At 37.8% G+C, this 21,367-nt stretch overlaps 1 protein-coding gene across 1 annotated transcript in view; it reads left to right on the top strand.

The window, feature by feature from the left end:
- The window catches only part of LOC150088452 (WD repeat-containing protein 27-like), a 316,886-nt gene that overhangs the window by 81,453 nt on the left and 214,066 nt on the right, over nt 1-21,367 (top strand). The window contains exon 6 of the mRNA XM_090370163.1: nt 10,748-10,802. Within this exon, the coding sequence (XP_090226289.1) occupies nt 10,748-10,802 (55 nt within the window). The remainder of the gene's footprint in view (nt 1-10,747; nt 10,803-21,367) is intronic.

Below are 21,367 nucleotides of genomic sequence, written 5' to 3' on the forward strand. Positions count from 1 at the left end.
GACAGTTGTTTGTTACTTAGATTCAAGACGAAAGAAGTCGTGTCGTCTGAACGAGTGTTCGTCTTTAAGGAGTTAGTTTCTATGCTCAAGTTTATGAACTTGCGCTGTTGGCGTAAACGGTAGGTATCCGAGGTCTGACTAGCCCGATGGCAGATGGTATGTATAAGGTTTGTAAATACAATAGGCGAGACCTTACCGAGACCTGACCAGTCCGCGCTTGCAGAACATTTTTGGGCTACCAACCACGATCTTGACCCCAAGCGCGACTTTGAGATAGTGGACCACGCGCGACACTTTCGCCACCGCCTATGGCTAGAGTCACTAAACATAATGAACAACCCTAAGGCATTAAATCGCCAGAAAGGCATGCGTATACATCCAATCCTGGAGACAACCGTTTTATTGATGGATGATCACTGGCGCAAGGCAGCACACGTCCGTGCTACAACAATGACGAATGAGTAACGTGCCACACTTTGCTTGTAATGTATTCAAATTTGTCAGTTGACGAAGGGACACGAGTTCCGAAAGCTACTGAAATATTTTATTTTATTTTATTTTATACTGGATATACTTTAAATAAATATCTATTTGTTAAATCAACACAGTTTTTCTTTAAAAGATCCATGTCCTGTAAGTAAAAAAGATGAAAACATTCTAGGAAAAACCAAGAATTCTTCTTATCTGCATTGAAGTTAACATCCTTAATGAAAAGAGGGGTAACTGTGCCAGAATCATTCGAATCCCACCTGTTTTGCTAAGCAGCAACAAACTTGTTCTAAATAATCACTTTACTAATTTTAAATGTGACTAGAAGATCTCCAGAGATAGAGTAGTAGTGCGTATCACATGCTTCTTGATTAGACCGGGATTCGAACCCGTCACCACCAAATATGGAAGATGCGGAAAGGTCAGGGAATGACCACCGCATATCCTGGAACAATATGGCCTTAGTTGCTAATGCTCCTAAAAACCAAAACAGCAACAACAACAAACAACATCTCCAGAGATACCTGTAATTGATAGACTGTTCCTTTTTTAACCAATACAAAATTCCTCTATATGCAATATATATATCTAAAGGAATTGCACCAGACATCACCTGTAATGCATTATTAGACACCGTTCTTGCTACTCTTATTATGGCCAATAACAATAGTAATTCTGTGCGACCACACTCCAGAGGCATAAGACACGATTGGTAGAAATACTGCAGTATAATATAATCTAAGAGTTCTTTTATTCAGCCCCCATTCAGACCTGGATATCCTGAAGAGAGCAGCAGTAAAATTTCTGACTTTTTTTTTTTGGCATGATCATCCAGAATGATTCCCAAATATTTCAGATTTCGAACATATAAGCAGTGCAGAATTGGAATTTGGGGAGTACAATGTGTACAGAAAGGACAGACAGGGTAGGTCAGGACAGGAAGGGAGGAGGGGTTATACCATTAGTTAAGAAACACATAAAATCTATGGAAGCGCATTCAGTTGACACAGGTGGACAGTGCAATGTTGAGTCTGTTTGGTGTAACATAAACACTTGGAAAGGGAAAATGAGAGTAGGAGTATGTTATAGGCCTAATGACGCTGATGAGTACAATGAACAGTTCTGCAGAGAAACAGAATGGGCCAGTAAATCAGAATGTCTTGTAATGATGGAATTTTAACTTTCCGGATATTGACTGAAACTTATGCATTCGTCACTCGCATGCTAGCAAGACTTTTGTGGATTTATCGGAGGATTATTTTCTACAGCACATGTTTGAGGGGCAACCAGAAGGAGTATAATAGGCCTGACTTAGCCGAGTAGTAGGAGTGAGAGTGCATAGCATGCGTTCCTTGAGTGGACTGGGATTCAAGCCCGTGACTACTAAAATACGATAAATATTTGTATTAACGATTTATTGTAAACTCTACTGACTTGGTTGTCGTGTCAGAGTATAAACAGAAAATTGAATACCCTTGATTTGATCATCAGCAGTGATGATGTATGCATTAGGAATTTGCAGATAAAGGAACCACTAGGTGATAGTGATCACAATGTACTGATGTGGGATTTACTTAAAGATGTAACAATGATCAAGGGTTAAGGGAAGGGTTTTTGTTTTCGTAAAGGTGACTACAGAGGTCTCAGACAATTTTTAAATTCTGTGCAATGGAGTGTGATCAACTGATGATGTTACCAATAGTGAATTCTAAATGGGAAGCCTTCAGAGAGTTAATCTTGAAGACTACTAGGCTTTTCATACCAACTAAGAAATACTGTTCAAGGTTCAGGCCTAAATGGATGTCAGATGAATTAATGAGGCTCGTGGCCAGTGGTGTATACGGGCCGGAACAACGTCCTGGTACCGTTTTCTAAAAGTTTATTAAAAGTTTGTTGTTTATTAAACTACACAGTCCACCATTAGAATTATGAAATCCAAATTCTTATGTCCAAACTTGGCTGCGGTCTTATCGTTCTGCTGTTGACCAACAAACAAAAAGGTCATTCACAGAAGAATACGTAATTGATCCTGTATGGGAATTTCTGATTCTTCTGAACGGTATTTTTTATATTATTTTGGAGTTTTTGTTTTCATTTTTTTCTTTTCTGATTTTTAAAATTTTTTGTTTTTGTTTTTTACTTTTAAAATTTTAATTTAATAGTTATAAATAAATACTGAACAAATATTCTAAACTTTGGCTTATTTATTTTTTCAAATGAAAAAAGCATAGGTAACTATTTGTAGTTAATTGATGAGCGTTCCGGTACTATTTTTTTTAGCAATACACCTCTGCTCGGAAGCTAGTCTGTAATCAAATCACAAAGGAATTTAGGCAGGCGAAGGCAGATTACGAGAAATCTTTGGCAAAGGATGCAAAGAAAAACAGCAAAGAGTTCTTTACTTATGTAAACTCTAGAAGGAAAGGGATGAATCAGATTGGACCACTTAACATAGATGGGTTGACTATTGATGATCATGCTCAGGTAGCTGATAGACTGAATGAGTATTTTGCATCTACATTCACCCATGAGGAGTTATTCAATGAGGGGAGTGCCAGAAGTTTATCAAACTCTAACAGGGAGCTAAGTGATTTTGTGATAGCTGAGAGCAAAGTGGAGGAGAAATTGTTGAAGTTAAACATAAGAAAAGCACCTGGGGTGGACAGAATCTATCCAGTTGTATTAAAGGAGGCAGCAAAGGAAGTAAGCAAACCCTTAGCCATAATTATAAGAGTATCGTTAGAGTCAGGGGAGGTCCCCCATGGATTGGAGATGTGCAAATGTATCCCCAGTTCACAAAGGGGATACATTTGCACATAAAGGAACACAAATTCCTTTATGTGCAACATAAAGGAATTTGTGTTTATAATAGGTTGCACGCAAATAATTATAGACCTGTTAGTTTAACTTTTGTTCTGGGGAAAATAATGGAGTCACTCGTTAAAGAGGTGATACAGGATCACCTAGACAAGACAGCAGCAATAGTTCAGACACAGCATGGGTTTGTTAAGGGGAAGTCTTGTCTCACCAATTTGATTGGATACTATGATCTGGTCACAAAGGAACTGGATGCTAAAAATAATATTTTGATATCATATACTTGGATTTCAGGAAAGCTTTTGATACTGTTGCACATGAAGATAAAGTTTAATGCATTAGCTGGCTGTCATACTTTATCTATTTTATACACTGAAAATAGTGAAACATATAAATTTAAATATCTCTTAGAATTATATCAGTGTGATTTGTATTCCTCCAGTAAGATACTCATCTTCAGTCTCCATTACCTATTTTTTTAATTGAAAGGGTTTTTTTTTTTTTTTTTGATAATATAACTGCTGTTTCTACTGATGTTTTTTTTATTTTATTATATAAAGGTGCACCACATGCCTGTTCTGGTTTTTTTTTTTTTTTTTTTTTTTTTTTTTGCATCTCTAGATGATTAAACCATTTTCATACGCACTTTACATTGTTAAATCTTATTTAGACTAGATCATGTGTTTATTATACTACTGGGGAGTCCCCAGTATCAGAGTATTCATTATCCGAGTCCCCACAGTTATGAGAATATGAAAATTAAAGAATTTAAGCTTTTTCCCTTTAGAAAATTGACCAAACATTTGAATATTTTTTTGTCAGAACAATCTTCTTTTATAATAAAAAATGTCTAATAGAATAATTTTCCCATTTTTCAGTTCCTTCGTCCATTTTTTAATATGTACAAGAACATAAAAAACCATTACTATATAATATCAGTGTAGATACAGTACACTATATCTACTCATTCTTCACAACGAGCTGCCCATTATTGCACTACTTGAAATTGCTGCCATCTGGGTGGTGGCGCCCACTGAGAATAGCATTAGCATTAGCAAGGGCATATGATGCAAGAAAGCAAGCTTATATAGCATCAGCCAAAAAAAAAAAAAAACCCCTTATTTCACCCATCCCCTCACTCCAAATGTTTGTCAAGTTCTGCCATGAATCTATTTAAGCTATCAACTTCTACAGCGACAGATGGAAGTTTGTTCCAGCAATCAACCGCTCGCTGGCTAAAGGCAAACTTCCGCACATCTATCCTACAACCGTCTTTCCTCAATTTGAATTTATGCCCTCTCAGGTGATTATTCTGAGCAAGAGGAAGATCCCATCAGCATTGAGCACGCTCAAAATATTCAAGGCTTTATACACCTCAATGAGATCACCTCGCAGGTGCCTCGTCTCCAGACACTGTAATTTGCAAAACTTAAGCCTTTCGTCATAAGAGCAGCCCTTTGTTCCATTCACTAATCTTGTTGCCCTTCTCTGTACTCGATCCAACAGCTCTATATCCTTCTTAAAATAAGGCCTCCAGACCTGTATACAGTACTCAAGGTGTGACCTGACCATTGCCATATATAAGGGGATAATCACCTCCTTATCCCTGCTAGAAAAATTCCTGTATATCATTAACAAGACACCATGAGCTACTCTTGCAGACCGTCTGCACTGCTCAGAAAACTTCATATCTGCCTGTACAATTATTCCCAGGTCCTTTTCATTCTCTACCACTGTCAGTGTGGTACCACAGATTTGATACGTTACTCTGGGATTACTGTTTCCCGTATGTAGTACTTTACATTTGTCAATGTTAAACTTCAGTTGCCGCCTCTCAGCCCATCTACTCAACTTTTCTAGATCCTGTTGCAGCAGCAGTAGTGTCATTAACAACCCTGCTGACCTTCGTATCGTTTGCAAACTTGAACATTAAACCTGATATACCATCATCAATATCATTTATAAATATAGAAAACAACAATGGACCCAACACTGAAACCTGAGGGACTCCACTAATAACATTAGTTCACGAAGAGCAGTGTCCATTGATTACCACTCTCTGTCTTCTCCCACTCAAACATCCCTTTATATATAGCAACAATTTTCCTCCAATGCCACACTGCTCCAAAGGCCTTTCTAAGATCCAAATATATGATATCAAAGTTATTCTTTGCATCCAGTTCCTTTGTGACTACATCATAGTATCCAATCAAATTAGTCAGACAAGACTTCCCCTTAACAAACCCATGCCGTGTCCGAGCTATAACTGAAGTCTTGTCTAGATGATCCTGCAATGCTTCTTTAACCAGTGCCTCCATTAATTTCCCTGGAACAGAAGTTAAACTAACAGGTATTCCTCCAGTAAGTCTGTAATTACATGTGTCTCCCTTTGATCCTCCTTTGTGGATTGGGGTCACATTTGCGCACTTGCAGTCCATGGGTGCCTCCCCTGAGTCCAGGGAAGCTCTCATAATTATGGCTAAGGGTTTGCTTACTTCCTTTGCCACCTCCTTTAATATAACTGGATAGATTCCATCCACCCCAGGTGACTTTCTTATGTTTATCTTTATCAATTTCTCCTCCACTTTACTCTCATTTATTACATAGTAACAATAAATAGCAATAGTCTTTTCTATTAGTGAAGCATTACTTATTCGAGGTAGTGCAATATATGGGCAACTTATTGTGAAGGAGAGGCACAATATGAGATGCAGATGAAATGATGCTTTTCACATTACTATCATAGTTTTTCTTTGAGTTGTCTAGGGTGTATCTACACCAATATTATTTAGATATAGAATCTTAAATTCTTAAAATATTATGACATAATTGCATTTAGTTTTATTTAAATAATAAACATTACATAAATTTGTCCCTGTTTTAAGTGCATTTGTTTTAAGTGGAATATTCTGGAACCAATTATCCTCGGATAACGAGGATCCCTTGTACTTCCATTCTAATTTACTATTCAAATCCATTTTCTATGATAAAAATGTGCTTTTTTTTCCCTTAAGGTCCATCAGGAAAACAATCTCCAATTATATATGTACAGCCACTCCCCGACTTATGTAAGGGTTGTGTTCCGTGGAAATCTGTGTAAGTCGGAAATTCCCTAAAGGCTTATGCAGCACTCGCAGCTGTGCTTGCTGAATTTGGTTGAAACAAAAAATAAGTGTTCAACAAACGTGTAAATAGAATTATTTAGTCAATTTTTTTTTATCTCGTGTAGGAAAAATTACATAAGTGTGATTATAAAATTACAAAATAAGGGAGGAGACAGGCATAACATCAGCAAGTTTTACCTTTCGAGCATCATTGCCAGAATCAATGTCTCTATCTAATAAGTACACCGCTGCAGAGGTTGAGGGCTGTGGAAATTTAGAAGGAGTTTTTTCGAACACATCACAAAATTTCTCTGCAGCTGCAGAATCTGCACTGGCGACTTATTATTATTATTATTATTATTATTATTAGCTGTATGGTGCAAGGAAGCCTGAGGCTTATGCTGCACCAGCCAAAAAAAAAAAAAAAAAATTCCCGAGTTACCCTAAGAGAGAGAGAGAGAGAGAGAGAGAGAAAAAGTAGAAGGGAAAGGAATCACCAAGAAAGAGAAGAATGATGATATCCAGCTCAGGACCCTGGGTGTGCCAAGCCCATACTCACCAGATGTGAGCCCCTGGACTTCACTGCATACTTTAATGTTTTGGAAACCAGTGCAATTCTTGATCCTATTAAACCACCTGTTGCTTGCTACGAATTTGACTCGGAGTTTGCCGTACTTATCCTTATTATCTTCATAAGTACTTCTTAGTTTTGCTTGAATGGCCATTGGACTCAGGGGCACTTGCTTCTGAATCTGATTTTCCATCTGTATTGTTAACAGCTTTTCCATCTTCAATATAGCACCCGAATGCTATTTTGTGATCACTGTCGATCTTAAATGTTTTGCTCCTTTAACATGTTCTTCTATATGTGCACTGCCCCTTAAAATAGTATTCACTGTTGAAGCAGTAAGACCTAATTCCGGCAATAGATGACAAACTTTGTTCTGCTTCTTATTTCTTAATCATTTTCATCTTCATTTCTAAATCAATTTTGCTTCATTGCCTAGCACTGCCAGCACTTGCACTTTCCATTGGTCTCTTTCCCTTCACGATTATAATAAGTAAATAGGAATGAAGAGAAGATTTTGAAAATTTATTTATGTTTTTTTATATGATTGAAGATTTCAGTGAAGGGGAATGCATTTCACCATAATACCGTAACGTATAAACCCACAGAATTCCAGTTAGCATTAGTAGAGGCATTTGATGCAAGAAAGCAAGCTTATGCAGCATCAGCCAAAAAAAAAAAAAAACCCACTTCCACTTCACCCCTCTGTTCGTTCCAAATACCTGTCCAGCTGAGCCTTAAACTTATTTAGGCTATCAACCTCCACCACAAGGGATGGAAGTCTGTTCCACCAACCAACCACCCGCTGGCTAAAGGCAAATTTCCTCACGTCTATCCTACATCTGTCTTTCCTCAATTTGAATTTATGCCCTCTCAGGTGATTTTTCTGAGCTAGAGGAAGAATCCCATCAGCATTGAGCATGCTTAAACCATTCAAGGCTTTATACACCTCTATCAGATCACCTCGCTGGTGCCTAGTCTCCAGACACTGTAATTTGCAAAACTTAAGCCTTTCTTCGTAAGAGCACCCCTTTGTTCCATTCACTAATCTTGTTGCCCTTCTCTGTACTCGTTCCAGCAGCTCTACATCCTTCTTGAAATGAGGCCTCCAGACCTGTATACAGTACTCTAGGTGTGGCCTGACCATTGCCTTATACAATGGAATAATCACCTCCTTATCCCTGCTGGAAAAATTCCTGTATATCATTGACAATACTCCATGAGCTACTCTTGCAGCCCGTCTGCACTGCTCAGAGAACTTCATATCTGCCTGCACAACCACCCCCAAGTCCCTTTCATTCTCTACCACTGTCAGTGTAGTACCACAGAGTTGATACGTTGCTCTGGGGTTGCTGTTTCCCATGTGTAGTACTTTACATTTGTCAATGTTAAACTTCATTTGCCACCTCTCAGCCCATCTGCTCAACCTTTCCAGATCCTGTTGCAGCAGCATAGTGTCAGTAGTGTCCTTGACAATCCTGCCAACCTTTGTATCATCTGCAAACTTGGACATTAAGCTTGATATACCATCATCAATATCATTTATAAATACAGAAAACAATAATGGACCCAACACTGAGCCCTGAGGGACTCCACTAATAACATTAGTCCACGATGAGCAGTGTCCATTGATTACCACTCTCTGTGTTCTCCCCCTCAACCCACCCCTTTATCCATAGCAGCAATTTGCCTCCAATGTCACACTGCTCCAATTTGTGTAGCAGTCTTCCATGTGCAACAGTATCAAAAGCCTTTCTAAGATCCAAGTATATAATATCAAAGTTATTCCCTGCATCCAGTTCCTTTGTGACTGCATCATAATATCCAATCAAGTTGGTCAGGCAAGACGTCCCCTTAACAAAACCATGCTGTGTCTGAGCTATAACTGAAGTCTTGTCTAAATGATCCTGCAGTGCTTCTTTAACCAGTGCCTCCATTAATTTTCCTGGAACAGAAGTTAAGCTCACAGGTCTATAATTACTTGTGTCAGCCTTTGATCCTCCTTTGTGAATTGGGGTCACATTTGCACATTTCCAGTCTATGGGTACCTCCCCTGAGTCCAAGGAAGCTCTCATAATTATGGCTAAGGGTTTGCTTACTTCCTTTGCTGCCTCCTTTAATATAACCGGATAGATCCCATCCACCCCGGGTGCCTTTCTTGTGTTTATCTTCAACAGTTTCTCCTTCACTTTACTCCCAGTTATTTCAAGATTCTGTAGCTTACTGCTAGAGTTGAATACACCTCTGGCATTCCCCCTTGCTGAATAACTCCTCATGTGTGAATGTCGATGCAAAATATTCATTTAGTTTGTTAGCTACCTGAGCAGGATCATCAACAGTTGACCCATCGATATCAAGTGAACCAATCTGATTCATCCCCTTCCTTCTAGATTTAACATAAGTAAAGAACTCTTTGCTGTTTTTCTTTGCATCCCTTGCCAAGGATTCCTCGTAATCTGCCTTTGCCTGCCTAACCTCCTTTGTAACTTGGTTGCATATCAACTTGTATCTATCATAGGCTTCTGTGTCATGTGTTAATTTGTAAGTATCCCATGCATTTTTCTTCTCTGCCATATGCCTCATTAGTTCATCTGACATCCATTTTGGCCTAAACCTTGAACAATATTTCTTAGTTGGTATGTAAAGCCTAGTAGCTTCCAAGATAAGTTCTTTGAATGCTTCCCATTTTGAATTTGCTGTTGGTAACATCATCAGTTGGTCCCACTGTATAGAATTTAAATACTGTCTCAGTCCATCGTAGTCGCCTTTACGGAAGCAATAACCCTTCCCTTTACCCCTAATGGTAGTTACCTCTTTGAGTAAATCCCACTTCAGCACACTGTGATCACTGCCACCTAGTGGTTCGTTTATCTGCAGATATCTGCAGTTATTGGTATTATCGCAAATGCAATAAGATCGAGTTTACTACCCGTTTATAATAGATTGCACTAACAGAAAAGCCCAATAAACTGGAAAGTCCAAATTGTTTTTATTGTTTTATGGTAGTGACTTCCAGAAATGTGTTCTAGAAGAATATCATGAAGGCATTCAAAATTGGTTCTTATAATGGAACATATAACGATGAAAGTGTAGTGCAATTTCCATTATAAAAATGACTTTTTAGAGAGATAAATAGCTTAGTTATATAGCAAAAATTTCAACTTCCAAGGTATTGGAATGAATTACCAAAAAAAACAATGTGTTATTGGGTTCACATCACGATATTTTCACAATACCTCCATTTATTCCTACAGGATGCAAAATACATTCCTCGATTTTTTTTTAGTTTGCACTGGCCGGCAAAACTTACTTAACATTGAATTTCCATAAGTCGAGTATTATGTAAGCCAAGTAGTGCCTGTATTGTGCTTATGGAAATTTCTAGGAATTTCCATAAGCACAATAAGTTTTTCCAAAAATACATTACTAATGTTAGTAAAGTAGAGGTATTTTAGTTTAGAGATGATTATTTACGTGCTCTTTTACATAAGGGTTTTTTTTTTTAAGTCTGTAACTTTTAAAAGTTTCAGTACATTATCAAGACACTCCCTATATCAAGTTTTATTAGTTACACTTTTCATGAGTATTGAACATCGAAGAAACCAGGAATTTCATGAATTAATGTTTTAAAATATTTACTTTGTGACAGTAATTTATTACATACTATAAATAAATGTTAATAATTGTTAAATAAATATGAAAAATCCAAATAGTGAATATTTGCAAAGCACATGACACAACATTTATGATGTTTTATATAATTTGTTAGGTATGGAATTATGAAAAAGAAGCACATATAGTGGAAAGGATTACCTTACCTGCATGTAAGTTAGTAACTTAAAAAAAAAATTCCCTAGTTTAGTCAGTATGAAAGATTAAAGACAAAAAAAATACTCTATAATATAAAAAATACTATATATTATCTAATAGCCAACTTCAAAAATATACTTTTTTCCCTTGCTCTGAAATGGACCACTTTCAATTGTTACAGATGGCAGCAATCAAAGCGATTTAATATCCTATTGTATTGACCTTTCATAATAATAATAAAAAAAAAAATAAAAAAAAGTCAAATTGAAACAGCTTGCTCTCATGTTCCATATTGGAAGGTGACTCGACAGGATACAACTTTGGTTATCTTCTTTAGAAAAACTTAAAGACTTGTTGGATTTCTTCGAAAAAGGCAGTCTGTTACTTAGTGTGATAATGCAACTATTATGGTAGGCCTAAAAATTGGGGAAGAAAGGATGTTGAAAGAGAAGATTGAGCACTTAGTGGTAATAGGTTCTCTTTATCATATTATAAATTGTGTGTTGAAAGGGGAGCTGCATACCTTCAAAAGTGGATGAATGTTGGTGAGCATTTAAGACCATCTAGAAGTGCTAAAAGGATAGACAAATAAATAGAATTAAACAATTTCAACTGCTACATGGCACCAAAGTAAAAATGTATTTGAAGCATGTGTGGACCTCTTGACTGTTTTTGGTTAAATGTGTAACTAGATTGGTAGAATAGTAGCAACTTTTGACAAGTGTACTTGAAGAAGAGGTTAGAAGTGGTGAGAAAAGCCATATGAGCACTTTTCAGAGGTATCAAATTGAAAGGTGCAACAGGCAATCTCTATTGAGTGCACTGACTCATATCCAAAACCAATTCATGATTCAAAAGAAGTTTTGAAACAAGACAAATTAATGAACTCCCAAAGAACTTTAGAATTGTAAACTCTGGTGAACAGGCCAAGCAAGCTAATTTTTCTGGGCATGTTATCCCCATTCATGTAAAAAGTTTGATTGTGTTTTCCTATCTCTGGCTTGAACGAAGTCATTTGCTTATTTCTTTTAAATTTTATGCCAGCATTTGAAAATCCAAACATAGCTATTCAATCCAGTGTACTTCACATGTTATATACTGAGATCATTACTCCTAGATATGTTGAAGAATGTTATATGCAAATTTATTATACTAGCAGTTTTTCAATCTTCTACTTCAATTTTGGAAGTTGATTACCATAGCAGCCTAAATCAAAAGGTTAATTCTGACATAGTCATAGGCATTTCTACTGCCAAGGTCATGGCAAGTCTAAAATAAGAGGAGAAGATTCTGTTCTTTTGTTCAGTCAGGAAGTGCTTTATTGATGCGTTCACCTACATCGGATGCATGCATCAATAAAGCATACACCTACATGGGATGCAAGTTCCCGGTGAAAAATTATATTCTTGTAAATGCTGAGGTAGCACAAATTTCATCAATTGGCAGTGTACCATTTTCAAATTTGAATTTTTTTGCGGACACATTTCTAATACTTCTTGGCATCACTAAAGATAAAGAGCAGTAGATGTTTTGCAACATCAGTTCTGTCAGTTTTGAGTTTGAGAACTTACCAGATGCTGTTGTGAAAGAAGAAAGAATTGATGTGTGTGATCCTTAGTTGGAGAAGTGACAAGTGCACAAGGAAGCTTGAAATACAATAAATTATCTGAATTCATGATTGGCATTTTAAAAATTCCTCATGGCAGTGCTGGGTGTGAGAGAATATTAAGCCAGGTGAGAAAAATAAAAACCGGGTTCAGATCTTCTCTTACTGGTGAAGCTTTGGAGATGCTCTTGACATCCAAGTCTAGATAGCAGGGTCATTTTATGTATAAAACTTTGACTCAACATTTTGGAAGAGAAACCATCTTTCTCGAAGCAATCAAAATCAGTTGAGGGCTAACAGAAATCCACAGCCTGAAAAATCCTAGATATGGTAATATTTGAAAGCATATTGTTTTATTAAACAATCCTGTGTCTATATTTTAATATAAAATGTCTGTGTTGTCAGTGAAATTTAATATTTAGTGCTGTGGACTTGACAAAAATCTGCTTTTTCCAAAAAAATATCCTGTTTTCCTCCTCCTTACAATTGTCTGATCTCCAGCTTTTGAAAGTTAAAACTGGCATCTATTTAAATATAATTATAAACTTTTTGTTACATATTGTTATCATAGTGAAGCTCTGAAATTTTTATACCAAGTGGATTTGCCTGGATAACCATCAGAAGACTGGAGGAAAACAGTCACAACACCAAGTTGCAGTGTGGCTTGCTAACAAATTTCTAAACCTGCTAGTGACACTTGTGATATATATTACAAGAAACCTACACTAGAATCTAAATCAGTGTCATAGGCTATCAACAATGCTAAGCTGAGATCACTGTTTCCCTCGGCACCTCCGTAGCCAGGTGGGCAGGAGCAGCAGTGCGTAGCACACACTTCTTGATTAGACTGGGGTTTGAGCCCGTCACCACCAAATACGGAGGATGCGGAAAGGTCATGGAATGACCACCGCATATCCCCGCAGCAATATGGCCTTAGTTGCTAATGCTCCTAAAAACCAAATAACAAACAAACACTGTTTCTCTCTCCTGCTTCAGCAGTGACAAGGAAACAAATGTCAGCCCAAACCATTTGAAATTGTCCGCACTGACATGGACTTTATACGAGACGACCAGTATTGTGTATTTCATTGACTATCTGACATTGTAAGGCCAAAAAAATGTGGGCACTCGAACATTGTAATTGGACTGATGAGGAATGGTGCCATGTACCTTTCACATATGCATTTAAGTACAGCCTGGAGTCAGATTCTCATCAGATCCTAGCATGGTATGAAAGACAAAATGAAAAAATTCTGTGTATGTGCAGGAACACACACAGAATTCAGTTTGGTGGAGGTGGATTGCTGATATGGGGTGGCATTAGTCTGTGCTCATATAGACCTTCACACCATCAGGAACAGGACCCAGGCTGCACACAGGTTTAGAGGTGAGCTCCTACCATCCACAGTCCCTCCCTATCCTGGTGTTTTAGGGGGAAAGAGTGTGTTCTAATGGATGACAGTGCTCAACTCCTTAAAGCATAAATGGTTACCAGTACAGTGGACCCCCGCTTTATGATGGGTTCGCTATACGATCAAATCACTTTACTATGGACTGCTCATAATAAAATACCTTTCACTATATATGTAGTAAGCGCAGTATGTTGTCATCATGTTTGCAAATTGAATTTTAATTCTATTTTAATTAATTAATTCTATTAAACGGAGCTTAAAAAATAAGAATGAAGAGAAGATTCTAAATTTATTTTTGTTTTTTATATGATTTCAGTGAAGGGGAAACCTATTTCACCATAATACTGTAAGGTAAAAACCCACAGAATTCCAATTATCAGTATTATCGCAAATGCAATAAGATTGAGTTTACTACCCATTAATAATAGCTTGCACTAACAGAAAAGCCCAATAAACTGGAAAGTGCAAATTGTTTTTATTGTTTTATGGTCGTGACCTCCAGAAACATGCTTTAGAAAAATATCACAAATGCATTCAAAATTCATTCTTATAACAAAACATAGCAATAAACAATGAAAGTGTAGTGCATTTTAATGATTTGAACAGCTTATTCTACTAACCAGTGGTCACTGGTGCCTACTTATTTTCTCTCTACAATGGCTTGTGATTGTCTCCGACCAGACCACGTGGTCCTTTGTCTCAGCCAATAGCAGCATTTGTAAACATGTTGGGCACATGTTTTGTTTTCATATCCTTTAGTTCAAGTGATTTTTTTTGTGCTTACTTTCCATAAATTTACTGTATCGAATTCTTGAACGTACAAAATCATAATATGGCCCCTAAAGAGTGCAGTAAGAAGAAAATTTCAATTAAAATTAAATAAACAAGAAATAGTGAAAAAACATGATGATGGTGCTAAAATTAGTTTATTGGTGCATGAATATGATTTTTCACAGTCAACCATTTTTACCATAGTGAAATAAAAAGAAAACCTTAAAAAAAAGTTAAATGGGCCTCTTTTGGAAAAGGATGCCTAGGCGAACGTACATCACAAAAAAAGAGGCCTCATTGCCTGGTCATAAGCCCATGAAGGATAGGCTTACTCTGCTATTAGGGTCCAATGCCTGTGATGATTTTAAACTTAAGCCAATGTTGGTTTACCACTCAGAAACTCCCAGAGTGTTTAAACAGCAAAAGGTCATCAAAAACAGGTTGGGCGTCTTTTGGCGATGTAACAAGAAGGCCTGGGTGACAAGACTCCTCTTCAATGAATGGGTATTTGAAGTGTTTTGTCCTTCAGTCAAAGGTTACTTAGAAAAAAACAAACTTCCTTTAAAGGCACTGTTAATTTTGGATAATGCCCTAGGTCATGATCCCCAACTTGCCTGATCTCTGGAGGAGTAATTTAACTTCATTACTGTCAAATTTCTCCCACCCAGTACCACCCCTCTGCTTCAGTCGATGGATCAGCAAGTGATTGCCAACTTCAAAAAAATTTACACAAAGAAGATGCTTGCGAAGTGAAGAGACTTCAGGAGACAGAGCCATCACTTTAAAGGAATTCTGGTAGACCAGGTTTAACATGTGTATAAATGATTGTCAGTTCTTGGGATGAAGTTTCAGCTCGGTGCCTCAAAGCACCTGGAAGAACTTATGGCCTTCAATCATCCATGATTTTGAAGGATTTGAAGCTGAAGGTGTTCTAGAGCAGGAAATTATCACTCTTGCTGAGTCCTTGGCTCTAGAGATTGATGCGGGGGATGTGGAGGAGTTAATTGCAGAACATGGAAGGGAATTGACAACAGAGAAGCTCCAGGAATTAGAGCAGATGGGCAAGCATGATAGTGGAGATAGGAACATGAGGAGGATGACTGTGTAGCAACAACTCAAGAAATTAAGGACATGTTTGCTGTGTGGGATATTGTGAAGAGGACAGTAAGAAAAAACCCAGATATTGAAACCACTGAAATGATAACCTTCAAATTTGAAGATCAGGTGTTAAGTTATTTCAAGAACCTTCAGAGAAAGCGCCAAAAGCAAACCACTTTGGACAGTTTTTAAACCATAAGTAGCAAGAGGCAGCGATCAGAAAGAACACCAGATCCTGAAGGTTGTCCTCATATCTTGATGGTAAAAGATTCTTTTCCAGCTCCATCACCACACCACCATTGACACAGCTTTTCCAATGTAAGTTAATGGAAAATTACGATTTTTTGTTTTTTTAATGTTTATAATTATCAATTATCATTCTAAACATTTGGGGAGGGGGGTGGAATAAGTAAAAATATGTGGCACCATCATCATTTTTATCTTTTTTCTTTTTTTTTAATTTGTATCATGCTCTACTGTTTATTCCAGTGTATAAGACGCACCACAATTTTAGGGCAAGTTATTTTTAGATAAAAGGTGCATGGTATATACACAAATACGATATTCTATATAAATACGATATTCTATATAAAACTAATACAATTTCTGTTATAAAAATCATCTTTTACAGAGATAAATAGCTTAGTTATATAGCGAAAATTTCAACTTCTGAGGACTTGGAACGAATCATCAAAAAACAGTGTGTTATTGGGTTCATATTACGATATTTTCATGATACAATGGTGTCTCTGGAACGAATTAATATTGTAAAGTGGGCAGCGTCCACTGTATATGGAAAGATGAAGTTTATTGTCCATATGGATTAACATACCTACTCCCCTGACTTGAATCCCATTCAGCACATCTGGAATGCCTTAGGAAGATGAATAGCAGCTTGTCTGGATTATCCAGTGATGCTTAATCAGCTGAAAGAGCACTTATACAAGAGAGGCAACTTATCGATACTGTGGATTTTATTGATGCATTGCAGGTGTGAAAAATGCCTGGTAGATTCTAAAGTTGTTTTCCATAGTGGGGACTAAAACTGTTTTTAAAAGCTTACAGTACTTTGCTTCTGATTTGTCACAGTCTAATAAAGTTTGCATTGAAAGTTTTGACTAATCTTGTGGTATGTATGTCATCATAGTTACACAAACATCATTTTCACATAATACAAACAATTAGGGCACCACATCACATGCTGTGGTGCCCTAATTGTTTTGGCCAGTATAGTACGCTGGAGGCATTCAGGAATGAAAAGTGTGATGGGATGAATACTGTATATTTGAGCAAGTAATTGTAACTTGATGGTATTGGAGAAAGAACATTACCAATATAATTGAGCACATACAGATTTCCTCACAGTAAATGTACTTAATTTGATATAGCAGTATTATGAGGAACAACATGAGGAATTCTAGGTGGTAGATGACTCTCATCAAATGGTGCAATACCACCACTTTGCTTAAAGTGGTAGACGCCTCCACTTTGCTTAAAGTGGAGGCTTGAAGTGGTAGAACCCATGTTTAGTCTCCAGAGCTAATTACCGGTCAACCCTTCCCCATCTCTTCCATCTTGCAGTATGATTGATGACTTTTGTTATGATGAACGTCATGACGAGATCCAAGCTTCTTACATTTTGAGGGTACAGCTCTAAAACGGTGTTCGCAGGCCGGCTGCTAGTTAGTACACCGGACCGAACCTATTATGTATATGGAAAGTATATGTATAGCATATATATGTATATGCTAACTCTCTAGGAGGTTTCTGGATCAGCTAGTTATAATCTTGCTACCTCTACTCTGCCAGATAGTGATGATGATGATGCACCAAGAAAATATTAAAATATCAACAAAGTCAGATAGTGACTGGAGGGAGTCTGAGTAGTGTGTATGTGGGGGGCATTGTCGAGGCCACATTATGTCAAGGATCTAGGTATATTCTTACCATGTGTACGCCATATCCAAAAATTTCATTACTTCATACAGCATGTCCCACCTACTTTTTCTTACTATTGAATGTACTATGAATTGTCAAACTAATAGAGTAAGCTTATCTGAGAAAAGACCTAAACCTCCCAAACACTTCCTAATTCATTTCACAAATATATGTGGTCTCAATTCTAATCTCAACGATGTCCATTTCCACTTGCAGTCTGCCAAACCCCATGTACTTTTTCTGACAGAAACTCAGTTATCGGTTGATTCAACTACTGCTCATCTGAGTTGCCCAAATTATTCGCTGTATGATTCCTTTTGCCTCAAAGGTGGTACTTGTGCATATGTCCCAATATTCCCTGTCAGAGACTTGGTAATTTGGAATCTCCTCTTTTCGATCTTCTCTGGCTTAAAATCTCTCTACCTTATTGTGTCAAATTCATCTGTTGTCTTTACCATTCTCCCAACTCCACTAATCACTTGGAGCTCTTTAACTTCCTCTCTTTGCAACTTGATTTCTCCAGTCCAACTTTCCTAACAGTGAGGTAATTTTCCTTGGTGATTTTAATGTTCACAACTCCAGCTGGCTTCCATTTTCTAGTCACATCGACCCAGCTGGTCGAGATACTGAGGCTTTTGCAATTACTAATGACCTTGCAGAGATTGTTCATTTACCTACAAGAATACCAGACAATCCTAACTATACAGCTAACATGCTTGATCTTTTTCTCACAAACAACCCCTCTAAGTACTGGTTGAAGTGAGACCTTAGGCACCTCAGATCACAACTTGGTGATTGTCTCTTCTCCAATGGAGCCTTTATCTCATGGCTATTCCCAACCTCGTATTGTTTGACATTACAAGAATGCAAAATGGGATGACCTGCGAGATTTCTTTTCTTCTTTACCTTGTTTGGATTACTGTTTCAAAACTTCTGATGTCAACGTTTGCTCAGATCATATCAGTGAAATTATTCTTGCAGGAATTGAATCCTTTATACCACACTCCACTTTAAAATCTCGTCCTATATCTAAACCTTGGTTTTCCAATAAATGTGCTAAGGCTGTTCAAGAGAAGAATGTTGCATATCATAATTGGCTTGTTTCTGATTCTTCAGTTTCATTTTCTGCCAACACCAAAGCTTGCAACAATTGTAAAGCAGTTATTAATCAGTCCAAACTAGAGTTTGAAAAGGCTAAGAGTAGAAAACTTGCTTCTTGCCGTAATGGTAGTCGAGCATTCTGGTCTCTTGCCAAAGCTATTGGCCGCAACTTTTGCCCATCTTTGCTCCCACCTCTGTCCAAACCAGATGGTTCTGTTGTCACTTCGGCTAAGGATAAAGCTGACCTGCTAGTATCCATTTTTTTTCCAACTCATGTATTAATGATCTTGGTAAAACACCTCCCACAATTTCCAACATGCTACATTCAATGCCTCCTGTGGTGTTCCATCAAAAGGATGTCAGAAGGATTTTGACGAATCTTGATGCTAAGAAAGCTCCAGGTCCCGATGGAATTTCTCCACTTGTTTTCAAAACCTGTGCTCTTGAACTTATCCCATCCAATTATCGTCCCATTCTAATTACTTCTACTCTTTCTAAAGTAGTGGAGAAATCAATTAACCGCCAACTCTTAAACTATCTAGAAATAATCCGTCTGATCAACGATCACCAGTATGGATTCCGTCAGTGTCTGTCCACTGGTGATATTCTGGCTAATGTTACCCATTTATGGACTAATTCAATGGAAAAAGTTCAATGAAACACAATCAGTTGCTCTTGACATCTCAAAAGCTTTTGATCGTGTTTGCCATAAAGGTCTTCTAAACAAGCTTCCATCTTACTGTTTGCCAACTGTTTTTTGTAATTGGTTATCCAGTTTTCTCTCTGATCGCTCACTGAGGGTGATGGTAGATGGCTCTCTGTCTTCTAACTTCTCCACTAATGCCTGTGTCCCCCAAGGTTCAGTTCTTTCCCCCACTCTTTTCCTCTTGTATATTAATGACCTTCTTCCATTGACTGGAAATCCTATCCATAGTTTTGCCGATGATAGCACATTGCATTTCACTTTTCATTTTGAGAAACCTTGCCCTGCTCAATCAGCTTCAACTTCTCGAAAATCTGCTTCTAATTCCTAAAATGTCAATTTCCATGTAATTCTCCAGTGGGGCAAAGACAACTTAGTTGATTTCAACGTTTGCTCAGATCATATCAGAACATGTCTTGTCAATATTGTTCCCACATCTGGGGTGGTGCCCCCAAAACTTCTCTCAGGCTTCTTGATTCCATTCAGAAGAGGGCAGTTAGGTTAATTAATGATTCATCTCTAACAGTCTCTCCACTCGCTGTCTCATAGATGTACTGTTTCTGCTACATGCCTCTTCTACAGATATTTCCATGGGCACTGTTCTTCTGAATTGGCTTCTATAATTCCCGCTTTCTCTTTCAAAACAGTCTGAACACCTGCCGCCACCAGCCAACATCTATTTACTGTCCAACTTCAAACTCACAGAACCAACTTTTCATCTTCCTCGTTTATTCATTCTACTGCCATTTTCTGGAACAACCTTCCTTCGTATGTATTTCCTGAAAATTACAGTCTACAGAAGTTTAAGTCCAATGTCAACAAATATCTTCTTTCATCTTCTCAACCTCCAACCCAAGCACGGTAGTAAGTACTATAGGTTCTAATACCTCTCGTAGTAGTAGTAGTAGTAGCAACAGTGGCATGTGATGCAAGAAAGCAAGTGTATCAGCTTATGCAGCATCAGCAAAAAAAAAAAAAAAAATCACACCATTCCCTCCAAATGCCTGTCCAGTTCCTCCTTAAATTTATTCAACCTATCAACTTCCACAATGACAGATAAAAGTTTGTTCCAGCAATTAACCACCCGCTGGCTAAAGGCAAATTTCCGCACATCTATTCTACATCTATCATTTCTTAATTTGAATCTATGCCCCCTTAGGTTCGTAATCTGAATGAGTGGAAGGATCCCATCAGAATTCAGCGTGCTCAACCCATTCAAGGCCTTATATACCTCAATCAGATCACCGCGCAGGTGCCTAGTCTCCAGCCACTGCAATTTGCTGAACTTAAGCCTCTCTTGGTAAGAGGATCCCTTCATTTCCCTCACCAATCTTGTTGCCCTTCTCTGTACACGCTCAAGTAAATCTACATCCTTCCTAAAATGAGGCCTGCAGACCTGTACGCAGTACTCAAGGCATGGCCTGACCATTGCCGTATACGGAGGGATAAGCACCTCCTTTTCCCTGCTAGCAAAATTCCTATATATCATTGACAAAACCCCATGACCTGCCCTGGCAGCCTGTCTGCATTGTTCAGAAAACTTCATATCTGACTGCAGAATTACTCCTAGGTCTTTTTAATTTTCTACCACCTTAAGTGTAGTACCACACAGTTGGTACGTTTCTCTGGGGTTACTTCTACCCATATGCAGTACTTTGCATTTGTCAAGGTTAAACTTCAGTTGCCACTTCTTAGCCCATCTGCCCAAATTATCTAGATCCTGTTGCAGTAGCACACTGCCATTACTGTCATTAACAACCCTGCCAACCTTTGTATCATCTGCAAACTTCGACATTAAGCCTGATATACCTTCATCAATATCATTGATAAATATACAAAACAACAATGGTCCTAACACTGAACCCTGTGGGACTCCACTAATAACATTAGTCCAAGAAGAGCAGCACCCATTGACTACCACCCTCTGTCTTCTCCCACTTAACCATCCTT

This window comes from Mastigoproctus giganteus, chromosome 3 (assembly GCF_048544385.1).
Source record: "Mastigoproctus giganteus isolate SK-2022 chromosome 3, ASM4854438v1, whole genome shotgun sequence".
In the NCBI taxonomy this organism is placed as follows: Eukaryota; Metazoa; Arthropoda; class Arachnida; order Uropygi; family Thelyphonidae; genus Mastigoproctus; species Mastigoproctus giganteus.